The 19911-nt window shown below is 35.1% G+C and overlaps 1 protein-coding gene across 5 annotated transcripts in view; it reads left to right on the top strand.

The window, feature by feature from the left end:
- LOC116469908 (leucine-rich repeat-containing protein 7-like) overlaps positions 1-19911 on the top strand; it is a 323159-nt gene that overhangs the window by 149829 nt on the left and 153419 nt on the right. The window contains exon 2 of one of the 5 annotated variants that reach the window (XM_058439676.1): positions 1167-1243. The exons of the other annotated variants lie outside the window; for them this stretch is intronic. Coding sequence (XP_058295659.1) covers position 1243 — 1 coding nt within the window. The 5' untranslated portion in view covers positions 1167-1242. The remainder of the gene's footprint in view (positions 1-1166; positions 1244-19911) is intronic. 5 annotated transcript variants of the gene reach the window in all.

Genomic DNA, 19911 nt, shown 5'->3' with positions numbered 1-19911 from the left:
TCTCGGCTCACTGCAAGCTCCGCCTCCCGGGTTCACGCCATTCTCCTGCCTCAGCCTCTCCGAGTAGCTGGGACTACAGGCGCCCACCACCACGCCCGGCTAATTTTTTGTATTTTTTAGTAGAGACGAGGTTTCACCGTGGTCTCGATCTCCTGACCTCGTGATCCGCCCACCTCGGCCTCCCAAAGTGCTGGGATTACAAGCGTGAGCCACCGCGCCCGGCCACTTTATGACTCTTAAGACATACCAGGCCCTGCCTGATTCTGGACATGAACTAGATACTTCTCTGTCCCACTGATAAATGGAAATTCCCTATAGTCCTGACTTATACAGTTAATGATTATATAGAGAGTCTTGGGTTTTATAGATATAGATATAAAGGCTCTATATTGAGTATTCAAATTAATAAATTTAAAGTACATTTTCTTTTTTATTTCCCATATCAACCATGGGATAATAAATGTATAGAATGCAAATTGCAACACCAAGTTAATGTGTATATCTCCATCAGTCTCATGCAAGTCACTTTTCTAAAATACACTTAATTGCAAATGCATTTGGGGATTTGGGGCTCAATTATTTTAGTTATAATATACTGAATACATTAAGCTATGACTATGTGCACATATAATAACTAACAATGTCAAAGCATTTAGTTTTGTTTTAGTGATCACTGGGAATCACCAAATCAGTGTTTAAGGTATAATAGCAAGATATAAAATTGTATTGATTCAGAATAATTAGAGAAGGCAACGCTAACCTGTATGAATCTAAATTATAAAATATTTTTTAAATTTTTTTATAAATTCAAGATAAGAAAAAATACATTTTACATTTATTATTTGGTTATTAGAAATAAAATAGGCAAGAAGGAAAAGCACTATACAAAGCATTTTTGCTTATAGGTATCGAAGTGCTGCTTTAAGGAAGAATGTTGGACAACAGTATCATCCTTTTATTCCACCCTGGATTTATATACCCACAGCTCTAATGTTTAGTGGTAGTGTTTATGGAATTATTCTTATAGGATATGTAACCTGACAATTAGGGAAGCATCTAATTAAGCTCTTCACATTCCATTCTTGCTTATTATGTTCATTTAGATGCATTTGTCAATTTATAATTGCAGTTAATTGAAATTTTTTAAATTTTCTTTTTTTTTAAAGGAGCCCGCTACATGAAAAAAAATGCAAGTCAAAGTGGTCACAACCTAGAAGTCTGCAGAGACAGGAATAACTAGCAAGTAGATACTATATTATTTTACTATGCTTAAGTATATAGAATTCAGTAGTGTTATGGGAATTGTACTCTATAATTACCAAATAGTCCTGTAATTTTAAATTTATACTTAGCAGTTTTCATGTTAACCTATATCACATCACAAAAATAATTAGGAAGAAACATGGTAACTATGAATCTCAGGAAACTCATTTTCTTTCAGTAATAATGAAATTACTTTCATAAGAAACATGAATTTAAATACTGTATCCTCTCTCAGGTCTTATTTTTAGAGCCCCTAATTCGATACTTATTCCTTCATAAAAAGAGTAAATGAATCTGCCTATGTCTTGTGACATATTTATCCACTATGTAAATGCATTGATTCCTCTCATAAGCCATTCATAAATATTATTTTATAATAATGCTTCTAAGAAATAAAGTGAAATTATATTCCTTTTTGAAGGTTACATTTCAAAAATTCAAGGTGATATCAAATGAAATCCAGGCACAAAGCGGGAGCTTTGCATTTATCAGTATTTCCTGACATTTTCAAGAAATGAAATAGGAGGTTCAATGATAAAAGCATGCAATGTTTAGATAAATGGATCAAAAATGAACTTAAGAATGTGGGAAGAGTAAATAAGATTATTTGAATAGCAAGAAGAATCTTTGAAAATCTCATTGCTCCATATTAAAGTGGTCAGAGTTGATTCTTTATCCACAAATGTATCTTGAAAATTGTAATAGAATTAGAAAATACTAAAGCTAAAAGGATTTTAGAAAGTATTTACATAATTATTTCACTGGTATGGGGAAGGGAACTAAGTTTGCACTTAAAAACTGATTTTACATGTATATCTACATATCTACATATATACATACATTTTTTTCAAGATAGAACTTAATACAGCTAGTTCTTAATAGGACTTATTCAATAGTAATGATTAAAATATACATGCAAACAAAAATGTATACAAAATGATGGCAGTATCCATAATCAAAATTTTGTGCATAAATGTTTTATATTTAAATTTTTATAGTGGTAGATATTTCTATAACCACAGAAAATGTGTAAAATTGTGTTTCAATTGCTTAGCAGTACAGATTCCAAAAAAATTATATAAACCAACAGAAGTTTCTTCCTTTTCAATCTTCTTTGATGGCTTTATGAATGACAGGTCATGAATGATAAATACTTCACAGATAACTCTATCATATATTTATACAATTGGAACCACACATTTTGATAAGAAGAATACTAAGCAATGACTCAATAGAGATGAAAAACATTTTTATAATGAAAAGTATTAGTCCTTAGTGTATTTGATTTATAAAATTACACTCTTCATCTTAGATTGCCATAAAGTGGCACATGCTTATCCTATGAGGGGGTGGAAAGGCAAGCACCTTCAAAATTCAAAGTTCAGTTGAGCCAACTTCATACTGAAGGAGGGAAAATTGTAAAACTGTGTTTATAGATACCTTGGTAATAGTCAATATTAGCTTTAGCTAAGAAGGAACTCTAGAAGGCCATAATTTAAAAGATATTGGAATATAGGAAGAAAGAAAGAAAGAAAAAAAGAAAGAAAGAAAGAAAGAAAGAAAGAAAGAAAGAAAGAAAGAAAGAAAGAAAGAGAAAGAAAGAAAAAAAGAAAAAAAAAAAAGAAAGAAAAAAAGAAAAAGAAGGAAGGAAGGAAGGAAGGAAGGAAGGAAACATTTGGTAGCAGTGTGAGACTAGACTGCAGGGAGTTTGGTGCTGGGAAACAGGGAAATCAGTGGCTTGTTGTAAGCCAGGCTCAGGAATGTGGTAGAGATAGAGAAGCGAAGAACTTGGTTTGAAAGGAATATCTTCTTTGCCAGACTCCACAGGAACTTCATTTGTGATCTCATTATTTGAGACCTGGAACACTAAAAGAATAACAGTTAACTTCAATAGAGGATATTAAAACAGTAACTTTAGCTTAGAACGTGACATTTGTGTGTCTCCTGCGTAGCAAAATGGGGGATGATCACAGGGATAGTGAAAACACAGAACTGGCGCTCTGGGATTGGATAAAGCATGGGTTGATCTATTTGAATAGAGATGCTGATAGAAGCTGCCAGAATTTTATCAGGCAAAAAACATGGTACTGAGTGAAAAGGAAACATTGCCACCGGTAGAACGTTTAGGATCATCAATGTTCAGTCCTCAAAATTCTGTTCGAAGAAAGAGGAATTAGCCCCAGAAACTGATAGTTAGAAATAAGAGAAAAACTGACTTCTAGTGTCTTTGTTTTGTTAAAAGAAACCAAAGAAGCCAAGAGATTCAAAGAGGGCAACAGTGTTAAATGCTCCTGAAAATTCTAGGAGAACGATTGAGGGAGAAAAGCTTTTGGACATTGCAATTAGTCAGTAATTGGGAACCCCAACAGAGCTAATCCAACTTTGGATGCCAGATGGTTTTTCGAATCCTCTTCAACAGCATCTTTATCTCTTTCCTATATCAATCCCAATGATTCATTTATGTTTTTCAGACTTATCTATGGGTAGTTTTATTTTTGTAAGTCAGATTTACTTATTCTCAGAATATCATTCAGAATATCGTTGTTATAAACACTTTAAGTCTTCCCATAATTTGAATAGCAAATTCAATTTAAAGTATGTTAGTTAAGGAACTGTTATTCTTGGGTAATCCCATCAATTATGCAAGACTTATTCCATCTAATAATCTCAAAAGTAATTTCCCACACTAGACTGACAAATATTCTATTTGCCTCAGAAATGATAATTTCAGTCAGTACTTGGCACAGACTAAGTACTCATAAGTAATTATTCAATGAATGAATGAATGAATGAATGAATGAATGAATGAATCAGTTCTTTCCTCTCTTTGGATCATTCCCACATTCTTTTTGTTTTTAAGTACTCCTATATCATCTACTTGCAGAAAATACACTCAGAATTATCTATCTTCTAATCCTTAAATAAATAGGACTAAGAAGAAAATGAGATTACATAACACTTTCATGTGCGATTTTCCACCTGATTCTCACTAGCTCTATTTTTACTTCTCTTGACCTAGCATTATAGACTTAATTTTCATAACTGTAATCAGAGCATAATAACCACTAAATCTTTTTAAACTGTTTTTATTTAGAAAGATTACTCTTAAATCTTTGTATTGCATTATTTCTTTTTCTGTCTACCGTAAAAAATGGCTTTATTGTTTTATTTCTGGTGATACAAATAATTCATGCTTATTGTAAAAACCTCAAACAATACAAAAAAGTATGATGAAGAATGTAAAAATCACTTTAAAAACCACTCCAAAGATAACCACAATTAACATTTACATTATTTATGGATTGATCACTTTTATCATTATAAAATGTTACTTTTTATCTCTAATAATGCCTTTTGCTTTAAAATCTACTCTTTCTGTTTTTAGCACAAACAATGCCAACTTACATTTGGTTAATATTTGCATGGCTTTTCTTTGTGCACCCATTTTTCAACCTTCTGGTTCTTATATTTATGATCTCTTGTAAGCATCTTATAGTAGCCTTTATTTAAAAAACCTGATAATATTGATAATACTAATCTGATAGTATTGATATATACTTGGGTTATATAGTCTATTTACATTTATATTTATTAAAATAAACTTGGGTTTGTATCTATCATGCTACTATTTATTTTCTCTTTAACTCACCTACTTATATGTTTTTCTCTCCTTTATTCATTTCTTTTGGATTTTGGAAATAAACAGATACTTCTTGTTATTCCATTTTTATTTGTTTATTAGATATACATTCTTATACTGTTCTTATAGTGGTTACTCTAGAGATTTCACATTCATTCTCAACTTTTACAGTCTAACACGAATAATTACTACTAGCAATTCCCTGATATTGCTAGAATCTTCGAAAATTTTAACTCCATCTTGTGCCATTATTAAGACATTTTTCACAGTTTATTTAAGGATTACTTAGAACATTTCTGTGCGTGTTTATATAGTCAATATCCATTTATATTTACCTGCACATTTACTTTTCCATTGTTGTTCATTTCTTTTGCATATCTGTGTTTCCATCTGAAAATATTCTCCTTGCGTCTGAAGGAGTCATTTTAGGATTTCTTTTAGTGCTGGTATCCTGGAAATACATTTTCTGTTTTTATTTCTCTGGAAATTCTTTATTGTATCTATGTTTCTAAACCTTATTTTTGCTGGTTATAGAATTTCTTTCAGCACCAAAGATTACATTCCACTGTCTTCTAGCTTTCATCCTCTCCGTTAGGGACAGTCATTCATCTTATTGTTGCTCCTTTGATGCTTATTGGTTTTATTGTTTAAATAATGTTTAAATATTTTTTAATTTTTTTACTTATGATAAAATACTCATAAAAGTTATCGTCTAACCACTTTTAAGTGTACAGTTCAGTGACATTAACTACATTCAGATTGTTTTGCAACCATCACCACCATGCATCTCCAGAACTCTTCAAAATAATCATGGAAATCTTTATACGTCAACTAGTACAGACTAATGTATCCTTTCTTTTCTTTTACTCAGAATTCTTTTTATTTGAAAAAACATAGACTTTATTTTTACAGTAGTGTTAGATTAATTGCCAAACTTGAGCAGAAAGTGCAGAGAATTCCCATTCGCCATCTATCCCCACACAATTTACAGACTCCCCCACTATCGACATCCCACACAAGAGTGTTATATTTGTTATAATCGATGAACCTGCATTACCATATAGTTATTACTCAAAGTCTGTAGTTTACATTAGGTTTTACTTCTGGTGTTGTATATTCTATGGGTTTGGACAAACGTATAATGACTTATATCCACAATTATAGTATAATACGGAATAGTTTCACTGCCCTAAAACTCCTCTGTGCTCCATCCTCCCTAATCTCTGCCAACCACTGATTTTTTTTCTGTCTCCATAATTTTGTCATCTCCAAAATGTCATATAATTGGAATCAAACAGTGTGTAGTTTTTTCAGATTGGACTTTTTCACTTAGTAATATGCATTTAGGTTTTCTTCATGTCCTTTCATTGACTGATAGCTCATTTCTCTTTAGCACTGAATAATATGCCATTATATAATATATCAAAATTTATTTATTCATTCATAAAGTATTCTCTTTAATGGCTGCATTCGATTCTATATCTGGATAATTTTTATCAAAAGTCTCTTAATTAGGGATAATTTACTATTCTGTTTTCAATTTTTTGCCATGTAAAATAATGGTATGTGAGCCAAATTGAATCTATCATTATTTACTTACATTTCTCAAAGGATATATACATCCTTAGGTACAGACTTGTTGAGAAACAGGTACTTTAAGAAAATTACTATTTTTAAAAGTATTTTATTGTGTGAAAATATACATAAAATACAATTTACCATTTAACCTTTTTTTAAGTGTATACTTCAGTGGCATTAAGTACATTCACACTGTCATGTAAAAAATCATCTTTAATATCAATGGGTAACAGCTCATGTGATTCAAAAATCAAAAGCTTCTAAATGATAAACTGAAAATAGTCTCTCCCAACTCTATCCCTAGCCAATTTTCCTCTCTAGGGAGAATTAACTGGCATTATCAGCTTCTTATATAAATTTCCAGAAATAGTTTTCACATATGTAAGCCTATGTACACGTATATATTTTTTTCTCCTTTTCCATAGAAATTGTAGCATATTTAGACACTGTTCAATAACTTTTTTACTTAATAGAAAATATTAGAGATAATTTCACATATGCTCACAAAAAAACTTTCTGATTTTATTTTTTGACAGCTCCTTAGTGTCGTACATTGTATTGATTTTTTTTGCAACCAGTCTTTTGCTATCATGAACATAGCTGCTCTAAATGAGCATATGCAAGACTGTTTTGCCTCTATGTAAGCATATCTAGAAGAAATAAAATTGCTGTATACAATGGTATGCCTTTTTGTAATTTTGCTAGATTTTATAATGTTGCCTTGCATAGAGCTTCTTCCAAATTTTTGCCATTATCCATAATGTGTAGTGAATAGGACTTTCTAAATTTAATAGATGGATACTGCACTCAAAAGCTGTGATGGTTTACATTTCCACAGGATTATATATTCAATATCCTTTGCCCACATTGCTACCCGGAAGTTGGGTGTGATTACTTTTCTCATTTTTCACATTCTGCCAGGCATAAAGTAATGTCTGAATTACTTCAAGTTGCATTTTTCTATTAGAGAGATTCAGCATTGTTTCATATGTGTATTAGTCATATCCTCTTCTATAAATTGTATATTTATATTCTTTGACTTTTTTATTGTTGATTTTTTCTTATCACTTTGTAACTACTCTTTGTATGCAATATATCGCATATATGGTATACACCATACTGTTTGTATGTGATATATACACGTACATACATTCTTTGTATGTAATATATATGCATTTTCTTTCAAATGCATTGCAAATATTTTCCCCAGCTTAAAATTTGATTTTTATGTTAGTTTTTTGCCATTTTTATGTTAGTTTTTACCATTATTTTTAAAGGCATATGAGGTAAAAGGCATCTTTTGTTTTTGTAATGGAATTAACTATTTAATTCTATTATATGTGGTTCTTCTATATATAATGTATATTGGTATTTAATTCTCTTGAAGCAGTTAGGTAGTTCTTATAGATATTGACAGGATGTCTGTCTTCCTAAATTATTTAATTATTTTTATTTTGACCCACTTATGATTGTGAAAAAGTTCACTTTTACAATTAGGGAACATGCAACATCTGCTAGGAAATGCATAGATGACTTCATACGTTTTTTGTACGGCTATCCTGAAAAAGTCATTTCCTAGATAAGAGATGTCAATAAACGGAAAGCAGTACAACTTCGTTTGAGACTTAACATATTAAGAGAAAAAATTGTCTCAAAATACCAAAAATGGGAAAGGCATACAGCTGATTTTTTTATCATTCTGACAGTAAATAAGTGGCCAGAAGTCCTTCTGAGTTCTTTCTTGTTTTCCTTTGTGTTTTACTGGACAGTTGTCAGAAATTATTAATAAGAGCATTGGGAAATTAAAACTTTCATTTTCATGACTATTCATTTCATATGATATTTAGAGACCCTTCTATTCTTTACAAGTTACAGTGGTAGAAAAAGTATCTTAGTCCTTTTGGGTCGTTACAACAAAATGCCATAGACTGAGTGACTTATAAACAGTCAATGTTTATTTCTGACAGTTCTGGAGGCTGAGAAGTTCAAGATGAAAGTGCCAGCAGATTCAGTGTCTAATGAGGTCCCCTTCCTCATCGGCAGCTGTGCTCTCACTGTAACCTCACATAGTAGAAGGAGCAAGGGAGTCTTTGGGGTCGTTTTTATATGGACATTAATCCCATTTACGAGAGTTCTGTTGTCATGAATTCAATACCTCCCAAAGGCCCCTTCTCCTAATACTTTATTTTGGGGGTTAAAATTTCAACATATAAATTTTGGGGATGGAAACATTCCATTCATTGCAAGTAGGACTCAAGGCTAGCAAAGACACAGAAGTCAAGGATGCAGTGGTTAAAACCACATGTTCTGGAGTTGAATTGTCTAGTTTAAAATCTAGCACTATCTTCTATGACTGTTTAAAATTGAGCACATTCCTTCATTTTTCATTGCTTCTTTTTCCTCATCTGTGAAAAAAAATGGATATAATTGTACTCATCTCTTAATATTGTCTAAGTGTTGGGAATAAAGCAGCAAACAAAACTGATAAAACTTGTGCCTTTCAGGAGAATCGCTTGAACCCAGCAGGCGGAGGTTGCAGTGAGCCAAGATCACGCCACTGCACTCCAGACTGGGCGACAGAACGAGACTCCATCTCAAACACATGAAAACCTATGCCTCTGTGAATGAGTTATTTGGGGCTATTCATATGGAATATAAATGTGAGAGCAGTTTGAGAGATGGATTAGAATAGCAAGCAACAGGACACATAGCACATAACATGCAATAAACATTGCTTATGATAATTATTTGAGAATCAAGAAATATAAATCAAATTAGACAAATTTATTTTTGAAAAGAAGTTCTTGCTCACAATTTGTAAAGAAGAATAAAATATGATAAATTATACAAAAAACTGACAAATTTATGCTTTTTTAACACTGGGATTTATTTATGCAACTAATGTTTATTGGGCATCTGTTACCTGCTGAGTCCTATTCTAGGTGCTGGAAATCTAGCAGTAAATGAGATGAGAAGTCACAGAGACTTATACTTGTGGGTGGTACAGAAACTCCAGAAAATTATACAATTGTGTGGTTATTGAATTTTTTTCAATAAAATCATTTCACTGTACTATAGGAACTTGCTACTTTAGAATAAATCCTTTTCAACTGTTACTATAAATAATTAGACATTTATTTGGTTCATATATTTAGTTTTCTTAAAGTGTGATAAGCTTATATTATTACAAATACAGTTACCCTTGAACAACGTAAGGGTTTGGGGCACCAATACTCCCAAGCAATCACAAAACCAAATATAACTTTTGACTCCACAAAAGCTTAACTACTAATACCCGCTGTTTACTGGACACCTTAGCTATAACATAATTAATATATATATGTCATATATATGTATATTAGAGAGTATATTAGACACTGTATTCTTATGATATGGCCAGAAAAAAGACAATGTTATTTAAACAATCATAAAGAAGAGAAAAATACATATACTGTTCATTAAGTCAAAGTGGATCATCATAAAGGTCTTCATCCTTGTCTTTACATTGAGTAGGGGGAGGGGGAGGAAGAGAAGAGGTTGCTCTTTCCATCTCGGGGGTGGCAAAGGTGGAAGAAAATCCACACTTAAGTGGGCCCATACAATTCAAACCTGTGTTGTTCGAGGGTCAACTGTACTAACTCCAAACAACTTCCAAGTGCATATCCTACTGAAAGTATATCAGTCATTCTGTTAGGAAGCCAAAGAGAAATTTTAAATAATATAATATTGTCCATGAAGAATAACCTAAAATTGAAAACCAATTGTTACAGGTTAGAGGTGGCATTTATATGGGCAGAAATTGAAAATCTAAAGAATGAAATTGACGACAAGATTCTTCAGAGTCTGTATAGGTACAAAATGCCAACATACACTCAAGGCGCCTAAACGTTTTTAATATGATTAGAGGAAGTTATTGGAACTCTGGGGTGAGCTAGAAATAGTCAACACAGGAAAGAGGGATTGGAGGCAAGAAGGGAACTTGTCAAACTGTGCTTGTCTCTCAAGGCCATGATGGCCAGAGAGAGACTACAACCAGCTTCACACTCCAGGCTCCTGTCCAGACCTGTGCTGCTCTGGGGAGCCCTGCATGACCCAGCAACTTGGTTTCTGTTCCCTGAGTGTTCCGATACCAAGAAATCAGGTTTTGATGCTGCCGTGTCTGTTTGACTATATTTCTAAATCATCGGTGCTGAACAAAGGGTCCGGACCCTACCTGTAGCCTAGACAGCACTCTCTAGCTGGAATTGACTAACTGAGTTTAGTTGTTTAAACTAAAGCTGTGACCATTAACCTAGAGAAAGATGGAACAGCAGAAGAGAGTAAAATTCACATTTATTGAGTAATTTCTATGTAGTCAAAATACATTCATACACACATTTTCTTAGCCTTCATATTATCTCTATAAGAAATATGAGAAACTGAGATGCAGAGAAGTTACATAAGTGGCTTTTTGACAGTTATCCTGGTTACTAAAGGGAAAACCATTGCAGTCTATTTCTATATGACTTGAAGGGCCATTCTATTTCTACTGTATTGCCAGGAGGAAAGAGTTTCCTTGAGAGAAATTGGATGAAGAAGCTATCATAAAATTTTATCACCATAATAAACCTCTATAGAGTTATAGGCTTATTAGATAGAAATGTAAAAATTCCTTAAAACGACAACAATGGAACAATGACAATAGTGGTATTGATGTCATTAAATATGGCACCTCTGGTCATAGTGTAAAGGGTAGATTCAGGGAGATTATGGCAGAAGGTAGAGAGAATGGCTACCAGGAACAGTCATTGGATATCCAGGTAGCAATACTAAGTGGGTAAGTGGGTTTCTGAAATGAACAGAGATCTGGGCTAAAGATGTGGATTCAGGAGAGATTTTACCATGAAGATCGGAACTAAAGCCAAGGGTATAAATGAGGTTGACCAAGAAAAGCAAGAAGCAAGGTAAGAAGAGAATAGAGAGCAAAACTTGCCTTTAAATTTCTTGAAAATTTGAAGATGTAAAAGGGCCAGAGTCAATTATGTCCACAGAAGAAAAAAAAAAAAAAGAATACCAAGGGAAAAATAACAGAATTAAATAAAAAACTGCAAAGAAAAGAAAGTCTGAGTTCATAGACTCTGGCGGTTAAGATATTTGGGGACCTGCAGAACTTTATAACCATGTGGGTTAAGCTGCTGAGTGTGTCTTAGGTCGGATTCCTTGGAAACAGACTCCAAGGTAAACATGTGTGTGCAGGAGAATTACTGGGTGGTTCTGGGTAGAGAGAATTTGAACTACAGTGAGGTTGCAACACAGGCCTCAATGGAACCTAAGGGTAGCACTGGAGCTGGGAAAGCCCTTCAGTACTGTGCCAAAATGAGGCAAGGTAGCTGGGCTTTCAAACCAGCCTGTCATTGGAGGGATGTATCCTGGATGAGGTATTTCCCTGCAGTCAAGAGCAGGGCCCAGAGAGGATGCACCAGTGAGCCATTGGTGGCCAACCTTCTGGCAACTGGGAGAATGAATGATTCCATCCTGCAAAGGATCTGGGATGGTGAGCACCTCACAGCTTCCCAGGAGAGAGTGAAGAAAATGAATGTGAAGAATGCTTTGCTGTAAGGGGTTTTTATAATTGTAGCCACTAATTCTCTTCTTCCAAATTTTCCCCGCCATCATCTTTTTACCCATCTGACTCCTTTACTGACAGATTTTCTTCTTAGATAGCTACTTCTTTTACTTATATGTCCTGCAATTAAGTAGCTGTCTTTTCTTTCACGATTTCACTGAGTTGTTACTAGTACCACAGGGGACAATACAAGTCTAAGTGGATTCCTATAGCCACTCCCATTAATACTGATGTGCAAAATTACCATACTTTACAGAATTGCTTTTTCTAGATCAATTTTCATTAGAAAGGAGGCTTTCTGTGTGAGCTCTAAGTTAAGGAATTTAGAAACTATAAACCAAGACTTGATGTATGATTTGAAGGCTCTGACTGTATTGAAGAGTCTGGTTTTACATATTTTCCGTGGGACTTTACATTTCCTTAGAAGAAGACACTAAATAAATAGGCTACAATTATAACTATGAAATCTTACCATAATCTTATGTTCATAAATATAGAAAAAGATTAAATAAAAGCTGTTAATCATTTTGGCAATTATTAATTTATGGAAGCTCTGCGAGGATGGTGTAAAAATAGTTCCCAGGAGGGATTTGAATCAACATGAACTTATATCCTCGTGTCAACCATTTTTATCACCCTGTATCTTCCTATTCCCTGCAGGTGCTTAATACAATATCCAGCTGTTTCTGGCAGTCACCTGAGATGTGTATTTACTGGCAGTTTTATTACTTTTTTCAGAATGTATCGTACCATATATTTATTTCTCTTTTTAATGTATTGAGAGAATAGGTTAATATTTAAGATGTATTAGTGACAGGTTTTTTGGAAAGTATAAACTTCTAGTCTATTAAATTCGTTTTAACCAAAAATAACCCCCGCTTACACCCTCCCCATTAAAAAAAATGGGAATCATGTAACATCTTTACTTAGATCTAACTAGAAACTGTTTGAAATGGGCAGATTTGTTCTTGCTTTGAAAATACCATATAAACAACAAAAAAGTCAGTCCCATCTGTCAAGTTGCCTGGAGAATGCATTTAACAAGGAATGAAGCTACATTAAAGGCCATAAAATATGCAGCAAGGGAAGGAAGGATAAAGCTATCCTGCAGTTCATTGGCTTCACCTACTGTGCAGTGTAGTCCTTGTGAACAAGACAGATTAGATAGTTATTGCTACATCAAAATATCTGCCATTGTGGAGAGTAAGAGAATTGGAAAAAGAAAAGGGGACTCCTAATCCCAGCTCTTTCCATGATCATGAGCCAAGGAAATGTGAAAATTAATTACATTTTCTTTCATTTTATGCAATTGGATCAACTTTTCCTCATAGAGAATAGAACTTACTTGCAACAAAGGAAGCTTCAACTTCATTCGTACTGTTACCCATTTGGCAATTGAAAGAAGTGAACTTAAAGTTTTGCAGCTGAGCCTAAAGGAAAAGGAATAAATTGCTGAAGAGTGTGCACATAAGCTGGATAATGGCAACATTATTGTATTAATCCATTCTCACACTGCTAATGAAGACATACCTGAGACTGGGTAATTTATAAAGGAAAGAGCTTTAATTAACTTGCAGTTCAGCATGGCTGGGGAGGCCTCAGAAAACTTACAATCATGGCAGAAGGGGAAGTAAATATGTCCTTCTTCACATGGCAGCAGCAAGGGGAAGTGCTGAGCGAAAGCGGGGGAAAGACCCTTATAAAACCATCCGATCTCATGAAAACTCACTCACTATCACAAGAGCAGCACAAGGGGGTAACCGCCCCCATGATTCCATTACCTGCCACTAGGTCCCTTCCAAAACGTGGGGATTATGGGAACTAAAATTCAAGATGAGATTTGGGTGGGGACACAGCCAAACCACATCATTCCACCCCTGGCCTCTTCCAAATCTCATGTCCTCACAATTCAAAACACATTCATGCCTTTCCAGCAGTCCTCCAAGGTCTTCACTCATTCCAGCATTAACTCAGAAGTCCAAGTCCAAAGTCTAATTTGAGACAAGGCAAGTCCCTTACATCTGTAAGCCTGTAAAATCAAAAGCAAGTTAGTTACCTCCTAGATACAATGGGGGTACAGGTATTGTGTAAATATACCCATTCCAAATGGGAGAAGTTGGCCAAAACCAAGGAGCCACAGGCCCCATGCAAGTCCAAAATCAAGCAGGGATGTCAAATCCTAAAGCTCCAAAATTATCTCCTTTGACTCTATGTCTCACATCTAGGTCAGGCTGATGATGCAAGAGATAGGCTCCCATAGTCTTTGGCAGCCCTGCCCCGTGGCTTTGCAGGTACAGCCCCCCTCCAGGCTGCTTTTATGGGCTGGCATTCAGTGCCTGTGGCTTTTCCAGGCACACAGTACAAGCTATCAGTGGATCTACCATTCTGGGGTCTGGAGGACAGTGGCACTCTTCTCACAGCTCCTCTAGGAAGTGCCCCAGCAGGGACTCTGTGTGGGGGTTCCAAGCCCTCATTTCCCTTCTGTACTGCCCTAGCAGAGGTTCTCCATGAGGGCTCTGCCCCTGCAGCACAATTCTGCCTGGACATCCAGGCCTTTTCAGACATCCTCTGAAATCTAGGCAGAGGTTCCCAAACCTCAATTCTTGACTTCTAGGCACCTGCAGGCTCAACACCACATGAAACCTACCAAGGCTTGGAGCTTGCACTCTCTGAAGCAACGGCCCAAGCTGTACCTTTGCCCCTTTTAGCCAAGGCTAGAGCAGCTGGGGCGCAGGGCACCAAGTCCTGAGGCTGCACACAGCAGAGGGCCCTTGACCTGGCCCAAGAAACCATTTTTCTCTCCTAGGCCTCCAGGCCTGTGATGAGAGGGGCTGCCATGAGGGTCTCTGACATCCCTGGAGACATTTTCCCCATTGTCTTGGTGATTAGTATTTGGCATCTAGTTACTTATGTAAATTTCTGCAGTGGGCTTGAATGTCTTTCCAGAAAATAGGTTTTTCTTTTTTACAGCATTGTCAGGCTGCAATTTTTTTAACTTTTGTTCCCTGCTTCCTCTTGAATGTTTTGCTGCATAGACATTTCTTCCATCATATACCCTAAATCATCCCTCTCAAGTTCAAAGTTCCACAGATCTCAAGGGTGGGGGCAAAATGCCACCAGTCTTTTTGCTTAGCAAGAGTGACTTTTACTCCAGTTCCCAAGTTCCTCATCTCCATCTAAGACCACCTCATCCTGCACTTTATTGTCCATATCACTATTAACATTTTGGTCAAAGCCATTGAAGTTTCTAGGAAGCTCCAAACGTTCCCACATCTTCCTGTCTTCTGAGCCCTCCAAGTCTCTAGGAAGTTCCAAACTTTTCCACATTTTCCTATCATCTTCTGAACCCTTCGAACTGTTCCAACCTCTGCCTATTACCAGTTCCAAAGTAGCTTCCACATTTTCAACTATCTTTAGAGCAGCACCCCACTACCTGGTGCCAATTTACTGTATTAGTCTGTTCTCATACTATTAATAAAGACATACCCGAGACTGAGTAATTTATAAAGGAAAGAGTTTTAATTGACTCACAATTCAGGGCTTAGGAAGCCTCAGAAAACTTACAATCATGGCAGAAGGGGAATCCAACATATCTATCTTCACATGGCGGCAGCAAGAAGTGCCGAGAAAAAGAGGAAAAAGCTCCTTATAAAACCATGAGATCTCGGCCGGGTGCAGTGGCTCATGCCTGTAATCCCAGCACTTTGGGAGGCTGAGGCGGGCAGATCACGAGGTCAGGAGATCAAGACCATCCTATGCTAATACTGTGAAACCCCGTCTCTACTAAAAATACAAAATAAATAGCTGGATGTGGTGGCGGGCGCCCGTAGTCCCATCTACTCAGGAGGCTGAGGCGGGAGAATGGCGTGAACCCCGGAGGCTGAGCTTGCAGTGAGCCGAGATCACGCCACTGCCCTCCAGCAAGACTCCATTTCCGCCACCCCCCAAAAAACCATGAGACCTAATGAGAACTCACTATTACAAGAACAGCAGCATGTGGGTAACTGCCCCCATGATTCAATTACCTCCCACAACATGTGGGGATTATGGGAACTACAATTCAAGATAAGATTTGGGTGGAGATACAGCCCAACCATATCAGGTATAAACTTACTATTGTTTTATCAAAATGTGGAAGAAACACAAGAAAATGTGCTTATTTGGAGGGTGCTAACAGGAAATAAACTGTTCCTAACTTAGCCCTCTGAAAAACAGAATGATAAATGTATTTAGACATCCTCTTCAAAGGTAGCTTTTTGTTTGCATTGTACATTTGAAAGGTGTTCACTTTGCTATTGCAGAACCAATTTGAAAAACATTATCTGGGACAAAATGTTCAATGTCCAACGTATTAAAAGGGGTCTCCATCTATGAATGTGAGCAAATCTATACAAGGATTCTCTATTGATGAATTTTGAAAGTGGGAGGATATCATTAGATGTTCTGGGCAGTTTATAAGCACTTATGAAATAGGAGGTACACTATTACAAGTCTTGCTTATTATTAGTGAGAAGTTATTTGGGTATTTCCAAGTAAAATGTGAAAATGTCCTCTCTACTGTCCCTAAATTTTCTCCTTATAGAACAAAAATAACATGTTTATTGCTAACTAGTTAATATATTAAAAACACTAGACAAAGTCTTTTGCTTGATTTCTTTTATACCAATGGAGCGATTATTTGAGCCATTTAGTGCCTAGAAAATGAAATGAAAAAAGGAAAACAGTCTCTCAATTTAAAAAAGTATTACATGTTACAAAAGTAATTCCAATTTAGTAGTAATAATAATTAGCTAGTTTTTAAAATACTGACTTTATTTTAAAATGTCTGGAAGATAACTTCAAGAAAAAGCTAAGTATTTTTTTAAATAAAGGAAATATTTAATACTAGGGCAAAAAAAGATTTTTTAAAGGTTGTTTAGAATTTTTTGAAGTTGGATAGATTTATACAATCTAATGAAAAATAGGAAAAAAATACATACAGCTAATTACTCAAAGAAAGATGAACACTGTTATGACTAAAATATGCAGTCAGTGAGAAATTCCAAAAGCTCTGGTCAGGTTTAAAAAAAAAGTCCCTGAAAACTTAGAAATAAAGGATCCAATAGTTTTCCCAAATTCACAGAACTTTAAAAGAGCAATTATTTAAAGGCCAGTATGTTAACATTCTGTTGCAAGGGAATTTTTTTTAAGTTTCATATTGACAAGTAGGGACAATAATCTAGAAAGATTAGATTTTAAGTACATATAATAATAAAGTCCCATATTGAAGAAAACAGAATTCTTCAATCCTCAATTGGGCTTAATATATATTTGCAATATTTTGATTCTAAATTTTGACAAAATGAAGAGCTCTTCTGTCTCCTTTTTCTATACAAAAATAGTTTACTTGAACTAAAAATTAAATGTGAATGAAGATGGGGCTGCAACTGACATACTTTTGAAGATACTTCAATAGAGTAAACCACTTTAACACCTTAGATATAAAGCATATTTATGGTTAATGGGGATTCCATACATTCCTGAGGAAGTGGGAATTAATCAATGGCTCAGGAATTGATCCAGAGGCTCTGTGCCAGGCAGATGTGATAGGGATATCTAATTTCTAGAAGAGATTCAGTGTAAGAAGAAGTCTAGATGTGTTTCTGCAGAAAAGACAATTTAAGAAAAAATACGTAGACCATGTATTTTCTTATCTATTTAAGACATTCAGAGTTAGAGAATCACAAAAATGAGGATCAATGTACTCTATTTATAAATGAGGACATGTGCTTTGACTCAGATGGTGTGGCTACTTAATGGCAGGATTGAGACTAGAATTCACTTCTCTTGACTCTTAATTCAAAGCTCTTTAATGGAATTCTGGCAAGATTCCTGATGATACTTGATGTTCCCTGTTAGACATGCAATTAAGCTTATAATTGGTCCTTGTTCCACTTCTCTGTGAACATGACTTTCTTCAGATTATATGAAATGGCACATTATTCACCCAGGGACAGAGAAGAGAGTGTAAAATTAAGTCAGTGAAGTAATTTTATTTTAGTCCTCCAGGAAAGGAGGAAAAATGACATGATTTGATTATTTGTTATTTTCAACTCATGTTTCCTCATTTGCATTAACTGAGTACCTGATTCATCTTTGTTAGCTACAAGTGGACTGTCAATTTATTTTTTATTTTAGTTCTGAAGAATGCTAAAATAAAATTGTTGTAAATTGGGGCCTCTCCTGTTGTAACTTCAAATTTCCCCTGAATTTTGGTGCTCTATGTCATGCCCAACATTGCTCTTCTTTAAACTATCAAACCATTCTTTGCTAACAGTAAAACCCTCTTCCACTTATTTCTCAATACTGCACCTGTTTTTGTGCAGAAAAACAGTGCCTTTGCTAAAAATGTCATTTTGTTCAAAGACATTTTGCTCTCTGTATCGGATTATGCATCCATCACAGCCGAAGTTTTCCATCCCAGAAATCATGTCATCATACTTTCTTTTTATTGTTAATTGTACCGATAGCCCACCAACCAACTCAGCTAGTGTTAGTGTCTCCTAAATAATCCTACTGTAGTTTTTAGGTTATTATAAATAGGACTTTGAGTTGATGAGGTGGTTCTTTTATTTGTAATAAGAAACCTCAAAAGTCAGAGCTGTGCTTGAAATGACATAAATAGCAAAAGATTAAGGTTGGGAGTGTCACATATATTTATCAGCAATCCAAGTTCCTATTTAACTTTTTTTGTTTTATATTAGTTTGTTTATCTTATTACTAAAGCAAAACACAGACATTATAGAAAAATTAAAAATAAAGTCAAAATAAAGAAAATTTAAAGCATCCATATGCCATCATAGATTACCCCTATTAAACTTCAGTTACCTCTATCTGAACACCCTTTCACACACATATACACGTACCACGGACCCATGAGAAGGGATAACTTTTAATATGCAGTTGGTTGAGCTTTTTTCACTCTTAGAAATATATAGCGGCCGGGCGCGGTGGCTCACGCCTGTAATCCCAGCACTTTGGAAGGCTGAGGCGGGTGGATCACAAGGTCAGGAGATCGAGACCATCCTGGCTAACACGGTGGAACCCCGTCTCTACTAAAAATACAAAAAATTAGCCGGGTGTGGTGGTGGGCGCCTGTAGTCCCAGCTACTCTGGAGGCTGAGGCAGGAGAATGGCATGAACCAGGGGGGCGGAGCTTGCAGTGAGCAGAGATCGTGCCACTGCACTCCAGCCTGGGGGACAGAGCGAGACTCCGTCTCAAAAAATATATATATATATATATATAGCGAAGATTTTTTAAATAAATATCATTTTAATTAAAAAATTATAATACAGTATGTGAGTTTTACATGACCATTATTTCTGAGTGAATAAGAGGTATATGAACCAGTGAACTAATATAAACAATATGAACATCTTATCATTATCTACAATATCATTTTAATGGCTATGTAGTATTTCATTCTAAGTGCATTCTATATTTGTTTAACCAGTTCCCTATGGCTAAATTTTAAGTTCTTCTAAATTTTCTTTGCTTTTATAAATGATTGTGCATGACTTTATACATATTTAACTCTGGATAGATTTTTATGAGTGGAATTATTCTTCAGGTAAAATTTCTGAATAAGAGTTTTGAATTCCTTACCTCCTATTTCTTTACTTCCTGTTTCTATAGGAAATAGGAAGCAATTAGCAATAGAAATTTAATTTGGTTTTATGCTTCGGACATTTTTTACTCCAATTTTAGTGGAATGTAGACAAAATGATTGATAAATACTTTTTTTAAGTTGCATAGATAAATAGCATGTTTATTCAATGGCAATAT

This window comes from Hylobates moloch, unplaced genomic scaffold (genome assembly GCF_009828535.3).
Source record: "Hylobates moloch isolate HMO894 unplaced genomic scaffold, HMol_V3 SCAFFOLD_5, whole genome shotgun sequence".
NCBI lineage: Eukaryota > Metazoa > Chordata > Mammalia > Primates > Hylobatidae > Hylobates > Hylobates moloch.
This window is presented reverse-complemented; position numbering and strand designations above follow the sequence as displayed.